At 43.2% G+C, this 25,983-nt stretch overlaps 1 protein-coding gene across 5 annotated transcripts in view; it reads left to right on the forward strand.

Moving 5' to 3' along the window:
- The window catches only part of PRR5 (proline rich 5), a 106,153-nt gene extending 80,683 nt beyond the window's left edge, over nt 1-25,470 (forward strand). For all 5 annotated transcript variants that reach the window (XM_062006940.1, XM_062006925.1, XM_062006935.1 and 2 more), the window contains 2 exons: nt 21,184-21,322; nt 24,311-25,470. In XM_062006940.1, the coding sequence (XP_061862924.1) occupies nt 21,184-21,322; nt 24,311-24,861 (690 nt within the window). In that variant the 3' untranslated portion in view covers nt 24,862-25,470. The remainder of the gene's footprint in view (nt 1-21,183; nt 21,323-24,310) is intronic.
- Nucleotides 25,471-25,983: the final 513 nt, after the last annotated feature.

The following is a 25,983-nucleotide window of genomic DNA, read 5'->3' on the forward strand; positions in this document are numbered from 1 at the left end:
AATTCAGAGACTGCTATTTTTCCATCTCAGCAGCCACATAACAAACCAAAGACAGCGTAGTGGTTCAAAACAAAACCTTTTACTATCGGAAAACTTCAGGGTGCTGCCTGTAGAACAACAGAATTACTGTAACACTGCAATGTGTGTCTGCTGGGGTCAAATTTTTGTGGCCAAAGGTTTTCCAATTTGCTGGTTACTTTTGAGGGGTTGTCTTACCAAGTTGCTTAGACCTGAAGCATAGGCTGAACAAAGTGGTATGAGTGCGAGGTTTGAATATGCCTTTAATTTCTCTTTACCTTGTCTGAATTTCTGGTTTATAAGACAGAAAAAGTAGAAACCAATAAATAAATGTATTGTAGATCATATTTAAATGTAAACTACCATACCAAAAACCTGTGCTTCCCTGAGTTGTGCATAAATATGTTTTCTTCCTTCCTGGTGAAAGAGTGGCTTTTCTGTGTTGTTTGCATTCAGCCCCATATAGGCATGTAAGGAATCAGGTAGGACACTGCCTAGCACAAAGGGAAGAGTCCTCCATTGTTTTATATTGACGTTCACCAAACTGAGAATCTGGCCCTCCAGATTTACACCTTAGAATGTTTTGTAGAAACCAAGCTCCCTTCTAAAGCAATATCCTCTGTCTTATTCTGTCTTATTTATTGTCTCTATCAGCAAATGCAATTTGCAGTAATTAAATTGACAGGGGTTTGTTATCCTGGAATGATTCGTATTGCCATTATTTTTATAAGGCATATCTTTCATTTGTTGTAAGAAAAAAGATCTTTTTGAAAGAAAATCATGACCTTTTTGCTATTGCAGGGTACTTGTCATATTTGATTTTTAATTTCTTCATACAGTTTTTATTGTTTTGCTATTTTTTTGGTGCTGGGAATCATTTCTGCTCAGAAACAGTAAAAATGTATAAAACTACATCTTGAGATATTGCCTCAAGAAGGCTGGGGTGTGCTGTGTTAATGAGTATGAGACAAGAAGCTGGAAACTGACCAGAGAGTTCAAAAATATGCCACCAGCAGTAGCCTGAGTGCAACACAAGGAAACCAGAAAGGTATAAATGCCCACTGCAGTGGTGCCTGGTGGGAGTGGGAGAACTAAATAGGCTGTTTGTACTATCCCAAATAGTGCCTTTGCTTGCTTACATGAGAATCAAGAGCAGTTCCCCGCTCATAGCTGAGGACCTTGGTGTAAGTGGTAAGGATGGGAGTCAGCAGCAGTTGGTGGCTATCCATTTTCCATTTACAAGCTGTAGGTTTAGAGTTAAGAAGGGAAACCACATTAGAGGCCTTTTCCCTCTCTAATGTTTTCAGCTGTTTCCACCTGGCACTTATTTCATGGCTCACCACAAGTATGTTTTCTCTAGGGGCAGAGATAGAGGGAGTGAGTGTGATTGCTCTTAACTACTGTGTATGCCTGACTGTGTATGCCAGGGCAGGAGGCTTCTTCTGGAGTAGCTCTGGCACAGACAGTGGTTCTGCACCATGGACCTTGAAAGATCTGTGCTCACGTGGACCCTTTTTTTAACTAAGGCCAATGGAAGTCCATTGCCATGTGAAAAGAGTAGATTTTGGGTTGAAGCCAAGTACTCTGCAAAACTAGTTTTCAAGATATTTAACAACACTACTTGTTGCCACTTCTGTAACCTTAAGCAGTGGAAAAACAGGAAAGTAACATAAAATATTGTAGTTGTTTTGCTTAGGTACTAATCTGTCTTATGGCGTGGTAATTCAGATGTGCATCTTGTCCCTCCTCTTAGCAGAAATACAACGTTCAAGGAAACACAACCATAACCTTGTCCATACCAATTAAACACAACTGTTTTAGAAGGCAATTTGCATTGTGCAATTTCCCTTTGGGTATATGCTTAGAATGCATTTTAAGAGCATCTCACATTAAGTAAAATGTCACCTCTGTGAATGATACCATTTAGTTAACCAAAGATATGGCTTCAGACAGAGTCAAACACCGCAGCAGTTATCTAGACTGTTCTGAGTTATGCTGTTACCATCCATCAGGTCCTCTCCAGTTACTGCCCATTTGCTATCTTGCACTGTGGTAGGTGAGAAGTGCATACTTGTCCTCCTTCAAATTACTCCACACTTGCCGTGGGGCTAAAATGGGTGTGCATGGAGTTAAGATGTGGCTGCTGCCTACAGCACCTGAGACTACCTTAGACCGCAGTAATTGACTGGTGCAACCAAAGTGTGAGTTGTTTCAGCTCAAGTCAGTTAGATACATGTTTAACCTCAACCAAACCCGATTGTCCTTACTAAATTATATATGTCTGTCTCCTGGAGTTTGCCTCCATTAATGAAATTGGCTTAATAAAACCAGTACATGTTCATTGGAAGGCAAATTTTTAAGCCTTAAGAAAACAGAGTTAAATCAGTAAAATCATTCTTGAACTAGAATGTCTCTGCAAACCCCATAATTTTATTGAATAAGAGGGATAAGGTTTTAATTAATTGCATTAGTTTGTACAAATGTCCTTTGTGGACCAGTTTGGGTCAGTAGACTAAAACTGACATAAAAGATAGCATAGAAATTTTGACTGTTGAAACTCTCCAAGCAGGAAACTTTCCCGTGGTGCAAGAATCCTTTGAGGCGGGGTTGTCTACATGGATTGTCTACAAGGAGAACATAAGAAAATTAATCTAAGCTACCTTTGAAAGAAGATTAATTAAACCTCATTAAAACTCTATATGGACACTCATTCTGAGAATTAAAAGAGGTAGGAAGGGAGATCAGTTGCATTAATGACACTTCAATTCTACATCAGAAGCCTAAGCACAATTTATCTAAACATCTTTCTGTTCTTAGTGAATATAATTTCATTTTCCTGAGTGTCCTCAGGTAAACAAAGCCACGAGGGAATCACAGCTATTGGGTTGCCCAGGGCACTACAGAGGGGACCCCAAGAGGTGACCATCACTTCTCAGCTGTTATGGCTAACCACAGACATGAGAGCCATCCCAGATGCCACTGGCACATGTGGATGTTAACTGCCAGCTACAGCAGTGGTTTGCCCTCTGTGACAAAAGACAGGAACAGCAAAAGTAACATCCACCAGAAAGAGTGTGCAGGGTTGTTTTGTAGCGTTGCTTACATGGGCTTCACCATGATTTTTGGAGACGAGTCAACATCTGTTTCTAATCAGACCTGCAGCTGGGATAGTGTCCTGTGCAGGGACCACCATGCCCATGCTTTCTCACTGCCTAAAGCTTTCTCACTGAGCACAGGGCTAGCAGAGAAGCTTCCCACCAGGGGATTTGAGAGGCAGCCCATTGTCCTGCTTCTTGAGCCTTTTCTGTGTGCAGGCTGCACAGTGCTGGTAGCGTAGCTTCTTCTCCCGACATCTTGCTAGTGGCTTCATCACCTTTTACCTCCCCTTACATTGCCTTCTGACTGTCCCCTGACCTTATCTTATTTTCTCACAGGGCAGATGGGAGGAATGAAGAGAGGGAAGTAACTGTCAGTGTGTTAGTCACATGGAGGATGACTGGAAGATCATCATTGCAGGCAGCTCTTTCTCTGATGTCAGTATCCCATTCCTACCTTCAGTTATACTCATAAGCTGGGTTGAGACACAGTAGTAGCCAGGGTCGCACAACATGGGGAGCTGCATTCACTGATGGCCTATTAGATGACTGTGACTGAGGAGCATTTGTCAGCAATGCCCCATCTGCTGAGTCCTCCTAGAGGCAGCAGTGACCTGAGCAAGTTACAGGGACCTGGGTAGTAACTAGTGGAAATGCAGATGTTGTGAGGCTCTGTTTGCCACAAAGACAGCAGGAGCTGGAACTGGTTGTGCTCTCTGCAGGCAGCCAGCTGTCCATCTGGTTTGAGGACAGATGAGGAGGTGCTCCCCAACAGCAAGCACAGAGCAGTTTACCCACACCGCTGTGAATGGCAACTTTGTGGAAGAGTACCCTGTAATTAGAGAGGACAAAAACAATCTGTTTCCTGCATTAATTCTTTGGAAGCATCTCTGGCAGGTGTTTGCTTTCTGTCAGGAGTCATTTCTCCTGGGGTTCTGCTGTTTGCCTATTTGTCTATGCTGTAGAATTTTGTTATTATGTGGAAATGTACTTCCATTTATGCTGACAGAGTGATTAAAACAGATCATATAAAATGTCCTAGTATTTGCCTTCTCCCCAGATGGTACATGAAGAAGGGAAAGAATTGAGAAAGGTGTGGAAGCTGCTGCTCTGCAGTGCAACCCAAGCCCCATCCCCAAGCCTTTCCTCTCCTGGTGAGGTTGCTCGTGCCAGAACCAGCAGCCCACAGGGACAGTGTGTATGGGGACTTGTGCAAAGGGTGGCTGTTTTGCGGTGTGTTTCTTCCAAAAATGAAAAGGCTGTGTATTGCCATCTGTAAAAGATAATGGGAATGATTGAATGAGTCTCTTGGAGGTATCCTTTCTCCCATTGCAAACAGGGTTAATTGTCTTCTACTAGTGATTTCACAGTCTTACTCTTAGCTCTGCTGTGGCTGCAGAAGAAACAACTACAGTGATATGCAACACATACTGTGAAATTCATTCACTTGTCACTACCCAATTATTACAAGCAATTAAAAGGTAAACAGTTAATCATGTGGCAGAGTAGGATTTGGATTACATTATTTCATTTAAACCGTTATCTGCTGGGAGCGCTCTTCTGTTTTCAGTGAGCTACCAGGTGGTTGAGGCAAAACTCGAGCAGCACAAGGTAATGACACTGTGACAGGTCATGCATGCAAGCCAGGCATGTGAGGCCCTCACATTGAGCAACCTCTGTATGTTACAGCTTTGGGGTAAGTTTGCTGCCTGGCTATGGCAGTGTAGTTTGGCTGAGAACTGACCATTCATCAGAAAGAAGGTGGAACAGCAGTGGGGCAAGCCAGGGGTGGGGAGGAGATCTCTCCCGACTCATGCACTTCAAAATGGATCCAGAGGCCTCCGGTTTGGAGTCCTTAGGCAGGGATCTGTGCTTTAATGCATTCTGATCCAAGCACAAAGCAAAAAGCAAGCATACTGAAATCAAGCAGATGCTGGCAAGAGGAAAGGCCATCATTTAGCCCAGCTGAAATCTGTCAGAAAGGTATGTTGCAAAGTACAGCTGTTGTACTCCAGTTATTGAGGAGTGGCTCTCGTAAAAAAAATTCAACTTCTTCTTTGTGAGCAGCTAAGAGCTGTCAGCTGCTCCTATCACTGGCTGCCATGCATCTCCAAGCCTCTTTTCTTGCTAGCATGGGTAGACTGTATGCACTGGGCACTGTATATACACTGTGAAAATACGGTCCCTGCACTGAAGATCATGCAGCCTGATGCAAGAGACAGTAAGTGTATCTGAACGGACAGATGAGGAAGAAAAGGAAATAAGACAAACATACTAGAAGTGATTTTATGATAAATAATACGTTGTTGGCTTTAGTGGTCGAGATGTCCTCAGGAGACTAAAGCGATGTTGTCCTTCTTGTCCTCTTGTTGTAGGTTGCCTGTAGGGCTCCAAGAGAAAAATCCACATCCCACATTCCTCCTGTATCACTCATGAGCCTTTCTTGTGGTTTCCTTGTTTAGTTGAAGAGAACAGAACCTTGGAAGAAGCACTGGGGTATTTCCATTGTTTCTCAAAATGTCTGAATCACACGAGGACAGAATGGCTGGTTGCCCAAGCAGATAGCTGCCTACAGGCAATATGTGAACCACACACATTCTTAAGCCAGGATAGGTAGTTGATCGGGAGGTGATCTGCCTCTTCTGGCTAACAGAGATGAGTAGACGAGATGATGAAAGTAGTGTCACTACCAGAGGGTTTTTTTAAGTTTAAAAAATACAGAAGGCACAGCTGACCCATCTGCTCAGTCTATTCAAGTGTATTTCAGAAAAGAGTAAAATTTATGGAGTGTAGATTCAATCATCTGTAAAGAATAATGCAGCATGGACAATGCTGAGAGGTGAATGTTCATTAATGACTTAACAGGAGAGTGTCGCTGTGAAAGGCAGTATCAAAAATCTTCATGTGTAGGTAAAAGCAGTCAAGTTAATATTTGCAGCTCTTCAAAAGTGTTTCTTGAATGTCTTTTCAATAGAGCCTTGATTCATTGAGAGAGGGCTCTGCCATCCTGTTTTCTGTTGGAGTACTCACCTGAAAATAAATGCAAGATGCATTGTCTTGTAATAAATGTTAAATGAGAAAACACCCAGAGCCAAGACTAGGTGAAAGATTTGAATGCTCTGAGTTAAGTCATCAGTTCCCCAACCAGGTTAGATGAGCCTAATGTGTGTACATCAGCAAGAACTTTAGGAGAGAGCCTTAGAGGAAATGCAAAGCTCTGTTCTCTTGGACATTAAATCACATCTAATTATTTGATAACTCAGCAGAGTGATCTCTTTGTGAGGCTGTGTGTGTGCTTCTGGGCACATCTGTGTTTGCCTGTGAGTGGCAGTGTGAATGCATTTGTAAATGCAGATAAACTAACTCCAGCTCAAATTTATTCCATGAACAGCTCTTCAGAGATACTAACCTCTGCATAGATTTATTCGGTGGGTTGTTTCAAAGTCACATTAGCTCATTTGACTGAGATGATTGCAGTTCTTGTCTGTGCTCAGGGAAGTCACTTATCTGGGAATCAGAAAAGCTCTAGTCCTAAAACTACAAAAAGCAGAAAAGTATACAGTTATTTTTGTTGGATCTTCATTAGCAGACTGGCTGTTGAGCTTCTGCAGGATCCTAAGCACTGTACTTAAAGCCTCAAAGTAACTTCCTTACTTCTAATCATTTCATATCTTTTACTTATCTTCAGTCTTCATCTTCTACTTTGTCTTTTGCAGTCTCATATAAAATGTTTAATAACAGTTTAAAGAAAAATGATGCATTGGATTTCTGCGGGTCAAAGGAAGAGTAGCCTGTTCTTATTTTTTGATCCCTTCTGGAAAGAAAAATCCCAATGCTATCTTTATGCAGAAAAGCCATTTGAAAAACTGCCACTAGCTGAACACAAACCATGTCTGAGTGTTTTGTCTTCCTTATCTTTTGTCTGCGTGTGCCACCAATGAAAGGGAGAGACAGAGCAGCTTCTCACGCTGACATTGACATTACTTGGCACTTGCTGGAGCTTAAAGTGAATACGACAAGATCTTTATTTCTGAGGCAGTCATGGGGATCTAAAGTGCTGAGTTCTGTCAATATGGCAATGGCAAGCCTCTCTGCCTCTCCCCTCCATGAACGCTGTTGCTATGAGAAAAGCAAGAGCTCAGAGATAAGACAAGACATGATTTAACCCTTCAGATATTCTAGGCTTTACCAGCATGCCAGTGGCTTAGGATAAAATGAAATGAAGGAAAAATAATGCGAGGGAACAGTGCTGAGGGCTCATAATGGTACAAGTATGAATTGTGTGGCTCCATCTGTCCAACGTGTGCAGAAAGGATATCGGTGCCTAGAAGTGAAGATGTAATGCATAGGGCATGGCCTTCAGCGATCAGTATAAAATCATCAGTGTAAAATCATCAATGTAAGGTCATCAGTGTAAAATTATTAAGCTAGCAGGGATTATTCTAACTTGAGGATTTGGTGTACAAGTCCTACTTTTCACATTTCCTCCTGCCATGAGGTATACCTGTTTGTGAATATACATAGTGTAGTGTTAGAGGTTTACTGAAAATGAGTCCATTATGAATTCTTAACCCCCTTCTTAACCAGGCTGAGATAGCCCTCCAGGATGGGAAACCACTTTCTTCCAGCTTATTCCCATCTGCAAAGGTGTGGCCTCCATTTTCCCCCAGCCCAGCCTTTGGACTGCTGCAGAGAAACCCCCACAGGGAAGAGGACACATATAGTTTAAGTGGATCAGGTACAGCTTAGTGAGGCCTGGACAAAGCAAAATTTAGTCTCTGCTTGAAGCAGTTTTGATCCTGTGTCATGGTTTGACATGATAGCCTTTCTGGTAAGGGGAAGGGGATGTAAAGATGGCTCCTGTAAGAAGTTGCTTGAAACTCTCCCCAGCTCTGAGCCAGACCCACTCTGGGGCTGAGCCAATTAGACACCTCCACGATCACTTTTTAAGAAGAAGCTGGAAGAGGAGGCTTCTTCCTGTTTCTTTCTTCTTCTGTCCCTTCTTCTTCTCCAGCTGGTGAAAGAACAGTGAGAGAAACAAGCATGCAGACTCCAAGGTCAGTGAGGAAAAAGAGGAGGAGGTGCGCTGGAGCAGAGACTCCCCTGCATTCTATGGAGAGGACTGCTGAAGCTGAGATTTGTTTGCATTGTGTTAAAGATGCCATATCAAAGGCAGGGACTCATCTTGCTAAGAACCCTGAGCAGGCGCAGCTACTCACTTCATTAAACACCCCAAGCTAGGGGCAGTAACTATGGCCAGAGAAGGCCATGTCCTGTGGGAGGGACTCAGTCACTTCACTACATACACCGAGCCAGGGGCAGTGATTTTCTTCATTAAAACTATGGCCAGAGGAGGCCCTTGGGAGGGACCCTTGTCACTGTAGCTGGATGAGGCTGTGTCCCATGGAAGGTACCCAACATTCAGATAAGCTGTAACTGTAGCGAGGAACCCACAACAAAGCAGCTCATTAAACTTATGCCCAGAAGAGGCCTTGTCCCAACAGAGGGACCCTCTATCTGCAGAAACTGCAACCGTGGTGAAGAATCCAAGCCAGAGATATTCACCAAGTATTGTGTCCCATGTGAGGGACCCTGTATCAGCAGAAGCCGCAGCTGCTGGGAAGAACCCACACCAGAGAAGTTCATTAAGGACTGTGTCCCAGGGGAGGGACTCTGTATCAGAGCAGGGGTAGAATGCCAGGAGTCATCCTCATCTAAGCAGAGAGAAGCGGCAGAGCCCATCTGTGAGAGACTGACCACATCCCCCATTCCCTGCCTCCCTGAGCTGTTGGAGGGGGGAAGAGGTAGAGATATACGGAGCAGTGAGCTGGGCTTGGGAAATAAGGAGGGATGGGGGTGGGAGATCTTAAAGTGCTGGTTGTAATTTTCTCATCATCCTACTCTCTTTTTGCCTTTTGTTCTGTTTCTTGTACGTAGTAGAATAAACTTTCCTACTTTCCTCTCTAAGTCGAGTGCTGGAGTCTGTTTTGCCTGGAACAGTAACTGGCAAAATCCACAACAACCTCGCTTATCTTTTTATTCCCATTTCGTTGGGACCTCTGCCATCCTAATGAGGGTAGGGGTGAATGGGGGCACCAAGTGAGAGACTGTTGTGGTGCTGCTGTGCTAGCTGGGCCAAACCACGACATCCTGTTTCAAGTCTGCTTCCTAAAGGCTAACAAAAGTCTGAGTTGAGTGCTTGGGATGAAAATGGCATGAATCATGAGGGAAACCCAGAAGGAAGTACCCGAAATTTTCTGTCTTGGCAAATATAGACAAGTGGTCTAGAAGCAGGAGGATGAAGATTAAATTCCTCATCCTTGACCCCTCTCTGCTCCCATTTAGTTTGATGCAGGGCATTTCTTTTTACTCTTCAAAATGGATTCATTTGGATCTTGCAGTTCTTCTCACTGAGCTCCCAGAGTTTACTCAATGTTTTTATGGGACTTGAAGCTCTTGGGTGGAAAGTTTTCCAGAAATGCTGAGCCTCACTGAAGCTAGTAGAGAACGTGAGTCAGCAGTGTGCCCTTGCTGCAAAGAAGGCTAATGATATTCTGGACTGCATTAGACAAAGTATTATCAGCAGATTGAGGGAGGTGATCTTTCCCCTCTACTCAGTACTCATGAGGCCACCCCTGGAGTGCTTTGTCCAGTTCTGGGCTCCTCAGTGAAAGAGAGACTTGGACACATTGGAGAAAGTCCAACAAAGGACCGCGAAGATGGTAAAGGGACAAGAGCATCTCTCGTGAGAGTGAAGCTGAGAGGCTGGAGAGCCTGGACTGTTCCGTCTGGACTATTCAGCCTGGAGAAGAGAAGGCTCAGGGGGATCCTACCAATTGTTATAAATACCTGAAGAGGAAATGTAAAGAAGATGGATCAAGCTTTTCTTGGTAGTGCTCAGTGATGGGACCAGAAGCAAAGGACACAGCAGAAACCCAGGTGGGTCTGTCTGAAGATAAGGAAGTGCTGCCTTACTCTGAGAGTGACCAAGTACTGGCATAAGTTGCCCAGAGAAGTGGTGGAGTCTCCCTCCTTGGAGACATTAAAAAGCCATCTGGGCATGGTGCTGGGCGTCTGGCTTTGGGTGGCTCTCCTTGAGCAGTGAGATTGGACCAGATGACTCCAAAGGTTTCTTCCAACCTTAGCCCTTCTGTGAACATCAAGATTTCATCAATATAAGTGGAAAAAATCATCACTCTTTCCATGGCTTATCTGTTTTCACCTTTTTTCCACCCTTGCTGGCTTGGGCTGGCCCACCTGCTGATGTCAATCAGCATAGTTCCTCTTAACTGCAATGAACATTCAGAGTTAAGCTGAATAATTGTTGCCAAGAGTCCGGTGCACCTCTATGGGACAGGAGAAGGATTCAGCATTGTACTGGCTCTCCTCCTAAATAGGAAAGCTGCAACTACACAAGAAAAGCACTTAGCAAAAGTACCAAAGAAATCCATCCTCTCCCATGTTCAGAGGACTTGGTAGTCAGACTGGTTATTTCTGGAAACAAGTTATTCTGTGAATTATTGACCATCTTCAGCTTACTGGTTAAATAATTTCTAGCAAAGATTGTTTACACTTAAGGACTGCTGTGAAGTCTCATGCAGCAAGTTTTTACATTACTACTTGCCAGAAGCACCAAAGTATTCCACAAGAAAGCTCACATTGAGTGTACCATATTTCAGGGGGCGGGGATTGCCTCTCCACTTCTCCTATCACTGTTAGCAAGAAAACGCTGAATTTAGTTACCTTTTGTTCTGGCACTGCGTGGCTGGTTCTACACATTCTGTTACTCCAGGTGTCAAAATTGCAAGGGCTGAGAAGAATCCAATATATCTGACACCTCCATGAGTTTACTCCATGTGTAATTGGAGGCCAGAAGCTTCTCCACAAATACAATTTCCCTCATACAATACTGGGGAATTTACTCTGCAGTACTGACTCCTAGGGAATAATGTGGGCACTTGAGGGTGAGGGACTCCAATAACTCCACCTGCTTGAGCTTCTTGATTCTGTATTTGAGCCTGGGAAGTTGTTATGGGGAGAGTAAGAGGGAGATCTCAGAGTTTTTCAGTAGAATGTTATGCATGTCCACTGAAGATGGAGTAAATGTGAATGGGAGATTCCTATGATGATGCTCCATGGCACAGTAAGAGCTGCAGATCTGATCAGCTGTGGACAGGAGAACATCTTCAGCTGTTTGGGCAACAGTTGCTGCTCTGAGAGCCACTGTGGTCTCCTTCAAAGCATGAGGCTGGGTGGGCTCAGTCAGTGGAAGTGCCACAGCACTACAGAGAAACCAAAAATTCCACACACCTAGGGACCACTGGCTCCTCCTCACTATGATTTCCTACCTGCCCTGAGTTTGGGTTGCTTGATGTCACTCAAGTTTTAGAAGGCTAGATATGATACAAGGTGTTAGCTGCACCAAAGCTGGATAATGAGTTGTCCTGGTTTCATCTGGGACAGGGTTAATTTTCCTCCTAGCAGCTGGTGCAGGGCTGTGTTGGATTTAGTGTGAGAATAATACTGATTATACACTGATGTTTTAGTTGTTGTTAAGTAGCACTTAAAACTAAGTGAAAGATTTTTCAGTTTCTCAGACCCTTTCTGGCAAGCAGGTGCACAACAAGCTGGGAGGGAGCACAGCCAGAGCAGCTGACCCCAACTAGCCAAAGAGCTATTTCATACTGTAGAACGTCATGCCTAGCATATAAACCAGGGGGTAGCAGGCAGGAAGGGGCAGATCACTGCTTAATCAGGGGTGGTGAGCAACTGCATTGTGCATCACTTGTCTTTTCTTGGGTTTTATTTCACTCTCTTTTTGTTATAGTTCTTTTTTCCAGTTATTGTTATTATATATTTTTATTGTTACTAGCATTATTACTGTATTTCATTTCAGTTATTAAACTGTCCTTATCTCAACCCACAAGTTTTACTTTTTTCCCCCTTGATTCTCCTCCCCATCCCACTGGGAGGGAGGGCAATGAGCGAGCAGCTGCACAATGATAGAATCATAGAATCACAGAATGTTAGGGGTTGGTGGGTTAGAAGGGACTTTTAGAGATCATCTAGTCCAACCGCCCTGCAGAAGCAGGTCCACCTAGATCAGGTTGTATAGGAACATGTCCAGGCGTATCTTGAAGACCTCCAAGGAAGGAGACTCCACTACCCTCCCTGGGCAGCCTGTGCCAGGGCTCCCTCACCTGAACAGTAAAATACTTTTTTCTTACATTTAAATGGAACTCTTTGTGTTCCAGCTTCATCCCATTACCCCTTATCCCGTCACTAGATATGTTTAGTTGCTGGCTAGAGTCAAACCATAACATAAGCAATCATGGCCTGTAAGGGCAGTGGTTTCCAAATCTCGTACAAGCAAGGCAGCTGCAATCTCTTTGACTAAATTAAGAACCAGATCTTGCCGTTTATCCTGTCACCAGGGTGTGCACTGCAGTCTGTACACCCTTATCAATGCTCTACCAGCAATGTTGGCCACCTAATATGTGTTTTCACTGTAGATAATATTCTGTGTCTCGCCTTGAGATGTGTCTTGTGACTTTTGATTTCAGTTTTCCCTGGGAGTAGTTGGGCAACTATTATTTTCCAGTATTTGTCAGATTATATCTCAGATTATCGCTGTTGCGTGTGTGTTTCTTTCAGTCATATTGATCTGACCAGTTGCCAGTTAAAGAAAGATATGTGAGTTTTAATTAATTTTTCTTTCCTTCAAGGAATCTGCTGCTTTTAAGCCAAAAACAATTATGTTTCTTAGCTGTTTTCCTGTGTGGTTAACACTGGGCAGTACATGAGGCCAGGCCTTCACTTTGCATTTGGGCCTGACCCTGTAAACACTTACGGCAGCACATTTCCTTTCACATCACACCAGGTCAGGACTGCTTCAGCAGCCAGGCAGTAGGTCACAGCATTTTCTTGGTAGTCCAGGATGGAGGCCTGCCACCAAGGATGCCCCAGAGGACCCAGGTTGAGGGAAAGGCTGAGTTTTAGGTTAGGTTATTTGCGCATGAGCTGAGCCGTACACAGCTGCTTTCTGTCCCACAAGCAGCGGATCTTTTTCCTCTGGGCCATTAAGTCACCAAGAGTAATGACACCTGAAGTTACTTCATTAAGTAATCCAGAAGTCTGGCTTTTACTCCTTTCTTTCCCAAGTCCAGAAGTCAGTCACCCAGAATCTAGCTCATGACTGGTCCTGCACCATGTGCCCTGTGGTAAAGCTGCTCCAGTGTCACAGACGACTCCTAGCAGGGTGCTGAGCTTGGGTCCACCCTAACCTGAGGGAAGACAGGTTTTATTTCTGTTGTATTTGGTTTAGTTTACTCTATTTTAGTTTTCATTTAAAGCTATCCATCGGCTTGTCAATAAAAGTAGGAAGTAGCCTTCTGCACCAACGCTTACTCATGTAAACATGCTAATCAGCTGAAGCATTAAAGGTAAACTTTGCTATGTCATTTAGTCAATGACCAGTGTATACTTCAGCACATCTGCAGTTGCAGATGGGCATGAAGTGGCTCACACCATTACATGCAGTTGTTAGAGTATGCTTAAGACACTGGAGACACCTTTTCATACATGTTTTATCAGGTAAATGGTCCTATAATACTCTGTGCTAGAGGGAAGTGGAAAGCAGCTCAGTGATACCACCATTCTAGATGTTACTGGTGGTGAGTGCTATTAGTCAGAACTGGAAACTGTAGAGGACTTACAACTTTTTATAAGTACTTCTCAAAACACTAAGTTACTGCTGATCAGTTAAAAGCAGGCTGATGTTTAATAATGATTTATGATTATTTTCAGATACAGATAAGTGAAGAGTTACCTGGGGCAAATTGCAGTTGTCCAGACAGAACTCAGCAGCCTGTGATAAATTAATACAGGGAGGATCGTACAGCAGAGGAGCTTATCAGATGACAGGGGGCTTGCCCAGAGTCTGAAAGATGAGCTCAGGATGTATGTGAGATATTATGAAACAGCAAATGTCAAGGGGATGAAGCAAAGGGTTAAAAAAAGTCAGGAATGAGAAAATATGAGTCACCTATCTAAGATACTGAAGTGCAATAACAAAAGCCAAACATCAAAGAAAAGCAGCCAGGGACTAGCAGCTAGGTTTATTTCTAGCCTCTGGGCATGCATGAAACATCCCTTTGAGGAGTACCCAATAACCAGAGGATGTCATCTCCAACTGTTGTGATGTATATGCTCAGTTCTCTAGTTTGGTGCCCTGCCTGCCATTAAGAAGGTGATCCATTGAAGGATTTTTAGGGTAAATCATTACTTAGTCTATGTAACCCACCAGTGGTCCTGCTCTGGCAGGGGGATTGAACTAGATCATCTTTCGAGGTCACTTCCAGCCATTGAGATTCTTGTGGTGATGGCTGCTCAGCCCACCAGAAGTACTTAAGAAAATTTCATCTTTGTTCTACTTAGTACTACGCTAGCAAGCTCTTGTGAGAGGGCTGTAATTCACAGAGCAGAAACTGATGCAGCCTGACCCAGAAGCTGTTTCCGCTCCTAGGGCTGTATTTCGTTATTGGTCTCCCTGGGTAGGCTACTAACAGTGGGGTTTTGCCACTGGCTTTTTTTTTTGCCACAGAAACAGTGAGGTTTTGCCACCTCTTTGCTCCCTAACGTGGAAGACATGCAGCTTTACAAGTTTTTGGGGTGACAAGTGAGAGGCACAAGCAGCAAACAGTATGTGAAATGAAGTCGCTTTCTGCCACATGCCATGGTTTCATGCAGCAGGTCTTCTCCATAAGATGTTCCACATCTGCACACACGAGTATGTGAAGCCTAAAACTCTGCATCCCAGTTTATCTGGGCTGTCTAATGAGACATACTAGACCACTGCAGCCTAAATAATTTTTCCTGACTGTGGCAGTATTTGGGAATTCTTCATGTTTGAGGTTTTTTTATCAGAGCATGAGGAAACGAGGTAGCCAACACCAGGTGAAAAGTGGTGCGAGGCAGATGATTAATATCTAGGCTCCTTTGGAACTCATAACCTGAATGCCTCCCTGATGGGCTGGTACTATCCAGTTATATTTTAGTTGTCTTTTTTCTTTTTACCAAAAATTAGAGGATTTCAGCCACAGTGATGATTTAAAAGATGGAATTGGAGCATCATGGCATATGGAGCAGCGGCCACCTAGTTGCACGGGAGAGAGGCTGCAGGCAGGCTTGCATCTTACACAGAGTTGGGTTGATGGCAGGCCTACCCCGCGGCATGCTACTGTCACTGTTCACTGCCTAGGAGAAGAGCAAAGAGTTCAAAAGCAATATAATAAGATATAGAAATAATAAGTTGTCATGGTGATTATTTCATTGCTAAGGTTAAATCAAGCAAGGATACTTGATACTTTGTATTCATAAGAAAAATTGTGGCAAATGTTACCAATGTAGAGATTGGGTTTCTGGCAACTTCACAAATCATGTTTAGATAAAAAGTTTATAATGGCTTAATACTATTTTTTTTTAAAGAATATGCTCATTCAAAGTCTTCAAAGCAATCCGTCTTTGTTGTACAGCATGCCAAAGGTTAAAGCTATAAACCTTAGCCTTAGGCGGGTTTTAAGGTTGCATTTGAGGAGGATTCTTCAAGTCCTTAAATGCCTGCCTGGAGTGGCATCCACTTAAGGACCACTTTGAGCTTTAGAGAAGTCCTACATATTGAAAAAGGATGCTTTGGCCTTATGTGGGGTTACTAAACCTTCAGCTATTCTTCTGCATGTATTTCCCATTAGCACCAAAAGGCAAATTGATTCTTGTGCTTTCGTATAAGCCCCCTGTTTAAAAACTCAGTAGGAGTTTGTAGTTAACTTACTAAAGAATGGGTATGGAAGCTTGAGCAGTTCAGTGCATCCATTCTTACTGAAATGACTTACAGTTTTGACTCGTAAGGTTTTGTTCCCAAACACAAGGAATGTTTTATTCCAGCTGTGGTTCTCCAGACAGGGCAGTAACTTCACAAAGCTACCTCAATAACCTGTAGTCTTTAGGGTATATGGCCCTGTTAGGAATGCTTGCAGATCTACATATCAAAAATAGTGACACATAGGGTCTTTTTTAATGCTTTCAAACTATTCTATATAATTCTTTGTTTCTAAATGATTTAATTACACATTAATGAAGTAAGGGACTTGGATACTGTGTTACATGCAGAAATACATGTCTGCCTTCTTGATGCTGAATACATACCTCTTCCATTTGCAACGATGTTCATATATTCAGGACTCAAGTCCCCATTATCTATTCCTTCAAAGTAGGGCAAATGTCATAATATTACTTTATAATCCTTCTAATTATAATAACATGACTCTTGCTGCATTTGAAAACAATGTGACCAAGATGAGGGTTTGATCCAGTGACTACTTCTGTTCCAGAACTACTAAGGTAATTGCAGCTATTTGATATTGAGCTATTTTGACCCTCAATTGAGACATAAATAGGTCAGGCCAGGCCTTTGAAAGGAATTTAATAGCTACATCTAACACTTGCAAAGAGACATGAAACTCTTCTGCTAAAAGGAAATTGGGTTCATGAGAGGTCATAGTTATCTCTTAAAGTAAGTTTTTGCATGTCTGCAGAGCAAATATTGCATTAAAGATAAGGACAGAGTCTCTGTTTTACTGATAATGCTCCATCTTTTCTTTTTCTCCTCTAAATTACAATATAACTTCCTGCAAGCTAAGCAGACAGCCTACTAGATATGGCTTTTGCTTTATTGCCATATAGTGACATACCAAACTAGTAAGACATCAAGTAACAACTACAAGAAGAACCTTGAGCTGCCAAAATAAAAGGAAAATACCTTTTAAAAGTTATTTTATTGGTGGCTTTTAAGTCCTGCCGTCAGTTTTTCAGAAACTATTGTGACACAGATAACAATCCCAAGTTGGCTTTTCTCTAAAGCTAATTTTGTGTTTATAAATGTAATCACAACGGGAAAAGGACTAAAAAGGACTTATACTGTCTTTAAGTACATATATATATCCATGTAGACAGACGTGTGTATGTATATCTATCTACCTATATTTACATATAGATATATGAAGCAGTTCTAACCATACTTTGCTCCATCTTAAACTTCCACCAGAAGTGTCTTCCTGCTGAAGATGGTGTTGCACAAAGAAGTGATTTCACACATGGTACAATGGATGGGATGGGATGAAAACATCCGTCAGAGATGAGTTTAAATGCATCTTCGGGGCTGGCAGCTAAAACAAAACAGAAACTTCCTGTGGCCTAGTAAAGCTGATCTGTGTTAGGAGGTACCTATCCATCCCTTTGAAGCTCCTTGTCACCCTCAGCCCCATACAGTGCTGAATTACAGTACCCCCTGAAGTTCACATATTGCTGCAGTAACAAGAATTGGCAGATCAGTCACAGTTTCAGACCCCTTCTCTGACCCAGGTTTGCTGGATACTAGTATCAGTAAGGCATTGAGAGCTGGGACTGTGCAGCCCCTGGAGGGCCACGGCATCTGCCAGCTGCTGCAGTCCTGTTGCTGTGGACTTGCTGTTCCCCATGCCCACTCCCGTCTTGCTCAGAAGTGCTGGTGCCACAGCAAGCCCCACTCCAGCTACCTTTCAGCTGCACTAAGAGCAGCACCAGCCACACCTGGGGTTTAACGACAAAGTGAAATTGAAAAAACTGCAGACTTGGAAAGGCCCACTTTGTTGACAGGGTTATATGGGGCATCCCTGCTCCTGTTACTACCTTTAGTATATCTTAGCTAACCTATTGCAGGCTGATGTATGAACCTGCAGCTACCTTCTTCCTGGCCCATGATCTTAAAAGTTCATGAAGAGCAGCAAGGGCTGCCTTACACCCTGTGAGCCAATCTTTGACAGCCTACAGCCTGGCCCCTGGGGTCAGGACGGTTCCCAACAGTGTCATGTCAACACAGCTGCAACAAGGACAGGGGACAGTTGTCTTCATGAGCAGCACACAGGGATGGCAGCATGTTGCTGCTGTGACCCTGGGCAGAGAGGAAGGGGCTGTGGCCAAGTGGAGGTGACCCCAGCTTGCTCAGAGCCTGCAGACACTCCCTTGGACCACTTGGACCCAGGGTAATTCATAAATAAGTGATGGTGCCATTAGGTCATATCGAAAGTTTAGGTTTGGAAAGATGAGAGGTAGTCCTTGCTGAGTATTGGGATGTACTTGTATTTGTTTAAATAGAGGTTCAGAGGATGTTTGTCGCTTGGTAACACAGCAGAAAGAAGGAAATGGAGGAAAAACAGCCTTTTACGAGTTCAGAACATACTCTACAGCCTGTTACACTCCTGCTGTCACAGAAGCTTGACACTGAGAAAATTATTTAAGGGAACTGCCCCATTCGATGCCTGCAGGAAAGCCTGGAACAATGGCCACTGCAGGAAGGATGTCACAAGTGGATATGTCATGCTTGTGCCAAGGTGCAGGGCAGAAGATATGTCACCATGGCTCCAGTGGCCGCCAGGTGTTTTATGACTTTTGAGTATGTTTGTAAAGCATCTCATGGATGATCACAGAGCTGACCATGCTGCAGCCTCTGTTATTGCTGGGTGGATTTACACTGTAAAGTTGGTATTTTGTGGCCTCTTTATTTCAAAGGTAGGGACTAAAAGAGGCTGAAGTGAAAAGAGGGCTGGAAATGAGCACTACTGATACAAGTGGTTAGAGAGTTGGGATTTTGAGAGAAGAGGATGTACCTCAGAACCAGTGAGCAAATGAGGTCTCTAGGCACAGTAGCTGCAGGGCAGCAGTGGTGGGGATGAGGCAAATCTGTGCCCAAACAGAGCTGCTCCCTGGCCGTGTCATGAAGGGATGTCGCAGCAGCTGGAGCTTGGGAGTCGTCTCCATTCTTAGTTCACCCCAGGAGCCTACCCCAGCTCAACAGAGCTGCTGGAAGCCATTTTGTATCCCTGCCAGAGGACCAATCAATGCAGAATATAGCTCAGGCTTTCGAGGTGTTCATCAGTGAAGAGGGAGTGTATAGCAGAACAGATATTTCACAGCCAAGAGTGAAACCAAAAGAACTTTTCAGGCATACAAGGCCAGTAGGAAATCAGGCAGATTTAAGATGCTGCTATGCAGGGACACTTTTATCATTTGTATGGTGATGCAGTTCTGCTAGTGGTAAGAGTTATTTTGTGGGCAGCATGGTACTCATGAATGACTGGGTTTCATCCTCCACAGTTGATATTTAGCTACTCTCTTTCAAAAGTATCAAAAATACTAAAATGACAGGAAAGTATATAGAGCCCTACCACAAAGTCTGGGCATGAGCAATGCTAAATATCACTGGCTTTTGCCACTGGATTCCAGAGGTAATAGGTGGGGGAGCCTGGAGCAGACGGCCTAAGGCATTGACCTTTGCCAGAGGGTTATGAGCTTGATGTGATCGTGAATGTGTAGACAGGTAGCAGGTGTGTTGCCCTTCTGAAGCTGAAAAGATCTTGGCATAATCCCAGCAAGACAGGAGGGGAAACCCTGGAGTACATCTCACCATGATAAAAATGGAGACCCTTCCTCCTGTTACTTGAAATGTTTTCTCTGATATAGGCCAACAATGACCTGGAAATAATACATGCGCCTTCAGCAAGTCTTTTGAATTATTCCTGTATTATTTTTGCCTGGTTTAAATTGAGTGAACAGCTATGGGCTCATCCTGCTGTTACTTTGGTGTTTACAAGCTTTCAGATCCACTGCATCATGCCTTTGTGTTCATATTTGTATTTGTGACTCTCCCAAGGCTTTGCAGGACATAGCACATCTCCAAAGATTTTTTATTCATTATTTAAAACCCACCGAACTGATATCCAAATTCTATCCATTCTCTGTTGGACGTTACTTACTTTCCATTCACAATTTTTTATCTAGTAACACCAGGCAGCATTCAGGCAGCGCAGCAGCCGAGAGGTGAAGGAAGCCATTCACAAACACATTGCAGGCTGACAGTCACCCATAGACACTGGCTGGTGAATCATACCGAGCAGCGAGTACATCCTGAACATCAGGATTCTTTCACATGCTGAAAGAAGTGTTGCAATTTTATTCAAGCTGCGTATTTGCTTTCTGGAGGCTTTCCTGCCAACATGTTTCTTTTTACAATAATTTAGGGTCATATTATACAGTCTGGACTTCTGCTAAATTCGAGCAAACTTCTTGCTGAGTATGACATTTAAGATCTAATTCTGCAACAAGATATGTCAAGCAGATGGCCACATAGCAACACACTAAAATATGAATGTACTTTGTGTTGCAAGAGGAATCGTATACAAGTATACATGGCTCTGTTTAGACAAATTAGGAGCACATACACTGCAGCTTTAAGTGGAAGGGACATTACAGCTCCACCGGGTTTTCCTGTCACCTCTGCAGCATTACAGACCCTTTTGTGGTTGGAAGTGCAGAGTTAAAAGCTAAGGGCAAAAGATTTTGCTGATGGGTGAATCTTACTGTGCTACTTATAATGTGCCTTTTTGCTGTGATAAAGAAAAGTGCCCGAGAGGGTGTGAGGAAAGAGATAAAAACCTCTTCTCTATAAATATTTCTCGTTGAAAATATCCTGGAAGAAATATTTTTTAGTGTCTGTTTCACCCTTTTTTTTTTTTTTTTTTATGCTATTGGTATTGCATAGATGGGCAGTGACACCCTGTGGTACCGGCTGCTGGTGCAGCGCTCAGCAGTAATTCCTTGATGTCAGTATAGGGTTGCAGTAGCAAGAAGTCCAGCGGTATTTTCAATTCATCTTCACAGACTGCAACCTCCCTCTTCCCTGAGTGCCTTTGTGCTAACAGGAGGTACCTTTCTGGATTCAAATATCTGGGAAGTAGCTACTGTCTCTTTCTGAGCATTTGTGCAATGCCTGTCTGGTGACTCTTTCTGATTCAACTCATATCTCTAGGCTTTATGGTAAAATGAATCCACTGTAATAACAAACCAGGATCACATCACAGAGTATCTTTGATATGTAACTTAGCAAAAACACTTGCTGCCTCTCTGCTTGCCCTGGTGAGCAAGGAAAGCTTGTGCTTGGAGCCAACAGTGCTCATCTTGGGTATTTTCTCTCTTTCAGGGGGTTCATGAATCAAAAGGTGTGACTGAAGATTATTTGAAACTGGAATCCCTGATCCAGAAAGTAGTTTCTCCTTATTTGGGCACATATGGTCTGTACTCCAGTGATGGACCCTTCACGCACTCTTCCTGCATCTTGGGTAAGAATAAGAGAAGCTCCATTTGACACAGCACAGAGGGCTTCACCAAAACACTGATCCACACAGGGCCAGGGCCCACACAGGAGGAGGTTGCCATTGCTAATGCAAGGCAGTCGGGCTCATTTTTTGAAAGCCGTGCTCTTTACAATGTGCAAGTCACAGAGAGACTTGCCAGTGGCAGAAAGTGAAAGCAGATCATCAAAATGGTGCTCAGTAAGAAATCTGTGAATCTAGAGTGTGTTTAGCATTTCCATTCTACCTTTTAATGGCAGCTTTAACACAGAATGCTTTATAGACAGTGAGAGGATGTCTAGGGAGCTGAGTTCATTAGTGCATCTGTTCGTTAGTGCACAAAGATCACAGAAGGCTATTTAAAGCAGGGAAGAGAGCAGGAGTTTGTCTTGGTGAAGACTAACAGATAAGCTCTCAAACAGCTAAAAGCCTTCTGCAGAGTGAAAGGTAATAAGCTGTTACTCCATCTCACTGGAGATAAGAAAAATAGAGTGGACCACATGTAGCAGGGAAAATTCAGATTACATGGAAGAAGAAATCTCTAATGTCACAGAAGCTGCCTCTGTAGGCTGTTGATTCTTCAGTGCTAGACCTGCAACGTTCGTGTCACATACATAAGCTTCCAAAAGGAGCAAGTTGGGTAAACATGGTCCTGGCTGGTGGCAAAGGCTGAGTGGCCTTCTTGAGTGGCCTTCTGAATCATTTTCTATGATTCTTTAGGCTCTGAAGCATTCAGTGACTTCTGTGAAGGCAACGTTTAGCCAAGATGAAGGTTCCCCTATATATCCCCCGGAGTAATTCAATCTGTTGAAAATGCATGGGGAATACTACCAGCGTAAATCAAAAAGGAAATATGGTAGTACCTGAGTATTTTAATGTAAATGCTGTAATGGCCCGCTTGAATAGAGAAAACAGAAGGGAAAATAAGTGCAATTGTGTGTTTTCTATGCAGTCAATTTAATCTGTTTGCTTGTCAGAAATGGTCAATAAGGTAGTCGATTTTCCTTTGAAGCTGAATGGGAAAATGGTTGTACTGCAGTAGGCATTTAAGAAACAAATCAGTCTTACATGAATAAATAGAGCCAGTTATGTATGGAAAATGGTTCAGGATTACTACTTTGTATTCATTGCTTGTCATTAAAAGGCCACAAGCATTTAAAGAGAGCCCCAAATTGACGTTTTCTCAATTCAAGCTTTTGTATGTCAGGAAAAAAAAAAATGCACCCAGAGAGAATAAAACTCCACTGAAGTGGATTGTTAGAAAATAAATGTTGTATTACTTGATTGAGGAAGATAGGATGGTTTTGGTGGACCAGGCACTTGCCCTTGCTGCAGTCTGGGGTGTAGATCTGTACAAGTACCCCTGAAGAGGTCTTACTACAGTCAGCAAACTTGGATCCAAAGCAGTGTGAGTGTCTAAGTCTCTGCTGCTTTTAAAGTAATGGATCTAGTGCTCTCCAACTATTTTGCTAGTGTGATTTTAGGCTGTGACATACTGTCCTTAGGACTGGTGAGGCCACTGACTTCTTTTCTTCCCTGTCTTGGCCAGCACACCCAGCCTTGCCTTCCAGCCAAGCCTTGGTATGACCAAAAAAAGCCAGAGTTCCTGTGACAGGGCAGCTCTTGGAAACCCTTTCTGTTTGCCAGGTCAATCAAAGAAAAACGTCTAAAAATGAACCTAGCTCAGTTGATTTCACTGCTGAAGCAAACAGAGCTGCAAAATACAATCTTAAGTTGAGAAACTGGCTTTTTTTAGTAGTACAGCATATGATTGGAGTTTGTGTCCAGGTAAGCACATAATTATACATAAGTATAATTTTAGAAGAGTCTGGCATTCATAAAGGAAATGGCATGGTTTGCAGGGAAACTTTTACCAGCATCCTGATTGAAAGGTGACAATTTAATGCAGTGACTGTGGTTGACTCTCAATGTGTAACTTGATTCCCTTCTCCTGCCATGCCCCTTTCATGGGGATGACAAAGTGAAAGCAGCAGGAAGAAAGCTTCGAAAGTGAGACCTATCATTCACACCACTCTTTTGGGTTTTTTTTTTTAGCATAAGCGAGTCTGAGCACTGAGATCTGCAAAATGCTGGACATTTTAATCTAGCTGCTGGAGAGCACTCCAGCCCTAAACCACTGGTGCGGGATCTCCGTGCTGACTTGCTGCCACCTGCTGCTCGTTCTTTGGAAAGAGCACACTTGGTTAACGGCAGCATTCACACAGCCACTGCCCGATTGGGTGCAGGTTTGTACCCCGAAAAGGTTTCTATGGTCACTGCCCTCCAGTTCATGTTTCTGAACAGTCTTGGTGCTCTCTCCTTGTGTGATCTCTGAACGATGCTTTGAATATAAGCTTTTCCAGAATTGTTAGTAAGACTTAACAAGGTCTTAATCCTTGTGCCCTAAACTCAAAGAGACCTGATTTTTTCAGAGTGGATGGAAAAGATAAATTTATACTACTAGAAATTAGTGTTGACCTTTTTAGCCTGAAAAAGAATAGAATTGCATTTTCTTGTCTAAAGAAAGTGTTTGCAATGGTACCTCAGGTCTCCTGCAGTATTTACTGTTTTACTCCAGCTGCTGAAGTTGAATGAATATGAGATAATATCAGCTATTATTTGTAAAGATAAATTTAAGGTCTTCAACATGCTAAAGAGGTCTGGGAAATCTGAAGCCTGTGGATCTACAAAACCAGCAACGTTTATCCTTTTGACAGAAGTTTCTGTCACTCAAGAAAAGGTCATGAGTATTCAGACCTTGACTTTTCTTTGGAATGCTTGTAGTCTGACCTATCCTACCCCTGCCATCCTATGATTCTATAACTCTAGGATCGAGGTGAACTTGGTTTAGCAGGGGGTGGGTGATTTCTAGAGATCTCTTCCAACCTAGACCGTTCTGTGATTCTACAATAATTATTAGTACCGTGGCAATGGGAGACTTTGTAGAGATGACTCTGGATGTTTCTGCCTTTGCAGAGAAGCGGTTCTTCAGGCGTTCCAAATCGGGTGACATCCTGGCCAAGAACCCTGTGGTGCGGTCAAAAAGCTATAACAACCCGCTGCTGACTCCAGTGGCTGAGTATGAAACCGAGGGCATGGCTGCCAATGGAACAGGCATCCGAAGGCACTCCATGTCGGAAATGACCTCCTGTCTTGAGCTCCAGGGGTACTCCAACCTCACCACCATCATGGACAACGGCTCCAAGAGCTCCATGACAGCCACGAAAAGCTCACTGTCAGGAGACCAGGAAAGGCCCAGCACCGGGTCAGCGCAGTGCTCTAGCAAACTCGGCACAGTTGAGCAACAGAAGGGACTCTTCCACTCGATGGACGACCCACATAGGTCTTTTGAGTTGGACAGAGACCCTTCCTTGATTCCAGTTACCTCTTCCAGCCCTGAGAACATAGTGGATCAGATTTTGGAGTCGATCGACTCTGATTCTGAAGGCATTTTTATTGATTTTGGCCGAGGCTGCTCCAATTCATCAGCATACAACGTGGACGTGAACAGACAAAGCATCATGTGAAGGATATGGGGAGACAAACCTTGGGTTTTAATATTATATATTGAAGTTACTAACGCATTGAGTCAGACTATGGGCAAGCTATGTATATCTAGGGCAGAACCTCTGTCGTAGGTCATCACATCTATACTGAAGTACACAAACACAGGTTTTACAGCGGGTGGGAATCTGCTGCCAGGGGAAAGAATCTTCAATCACTTCTCCCCATCCCTGTCACTCTGCAGTTGGATTTCCTATTGTCTTTATAAACTTTTGGGTCCACAAGCTGACAATTATGTGGTAAAATGTTATTAGTGCAGCTGGCAGTGTTTGTTCAGTAAGGCAGCCAAGCAAATGGCTGTGTTCACTTTTAATTTTCTCAAGAGATTTCCTGTAGATGACAGGTTGTTCTCTGAACTGTAACACCTCAGCCAGAGTAAAAACATGTCCTTTTAAAACAACAAAAAAACCCCCCAGAGGCTGTGGGCCTATGTGCCACAGTATACAGTGACAAAGAAGTCTCTTTTAATCTTTTTCTTGTACATCTTGTATATGCACTCCTTTGCCTAATGGTGAGTTAGAGTTCCTGAAGAAAGGCAAATAAACAGAAATGTGCTACCTGATGTCATGCAATGCCTCATGTCTCATGATCTGTTTCACAGCCAATACCTTGTATCTGTGGGAGAGTTGCCTTGAAACTGGCTTTCAAGGCTGTGTTAATTTACTCTGAATGCAGCACCTTCATGAAGTCTATGCACTGTTGAGTCCTGGAGCATCCATGTACAGAGAGATTCCAGCAGAATTCAACTTACTTGTTTCCTAAATAAATAAAAATATGGCCTGTCAGTGGAAACCCTCATTATACATTTATATTGGTAAAAAAATAATATAGTGCATAGACTGTCAATTATGTGTTGATATTTCAGGAGTTTGAACCTGGCAGCTCTTCCCGTCCTGATCACTCCCAGCTCTTTGATTCTCTCTCACAATGTCAGGGGTTTTACAGAGGATTGATGCATGTGATACTAAGTTGAAGTAGAATCCCTGATGTGCGATAGATTTTTTTATCAGATGGTTTTACAATAAAGGAAGAGCTACTTCAAGTAACTCCATTCCAGACAAGTCCTCTGGAGGAGAGGGTCAGTC

The sequence above is a fragment of the Colius striatus genome, chromosome 1, assembly GCF_028858725.1.
Source record: "Colius striatus isolate bColStr4 chromosome 1, bColStr4.1.hap1, whole genome shotgun sequence".
Taxonomy (NCBI): Eukaryota; Metazoa; Chordata; class Aves; order Coliiformes; family Coliidae; genus Colius; species Colius striatus.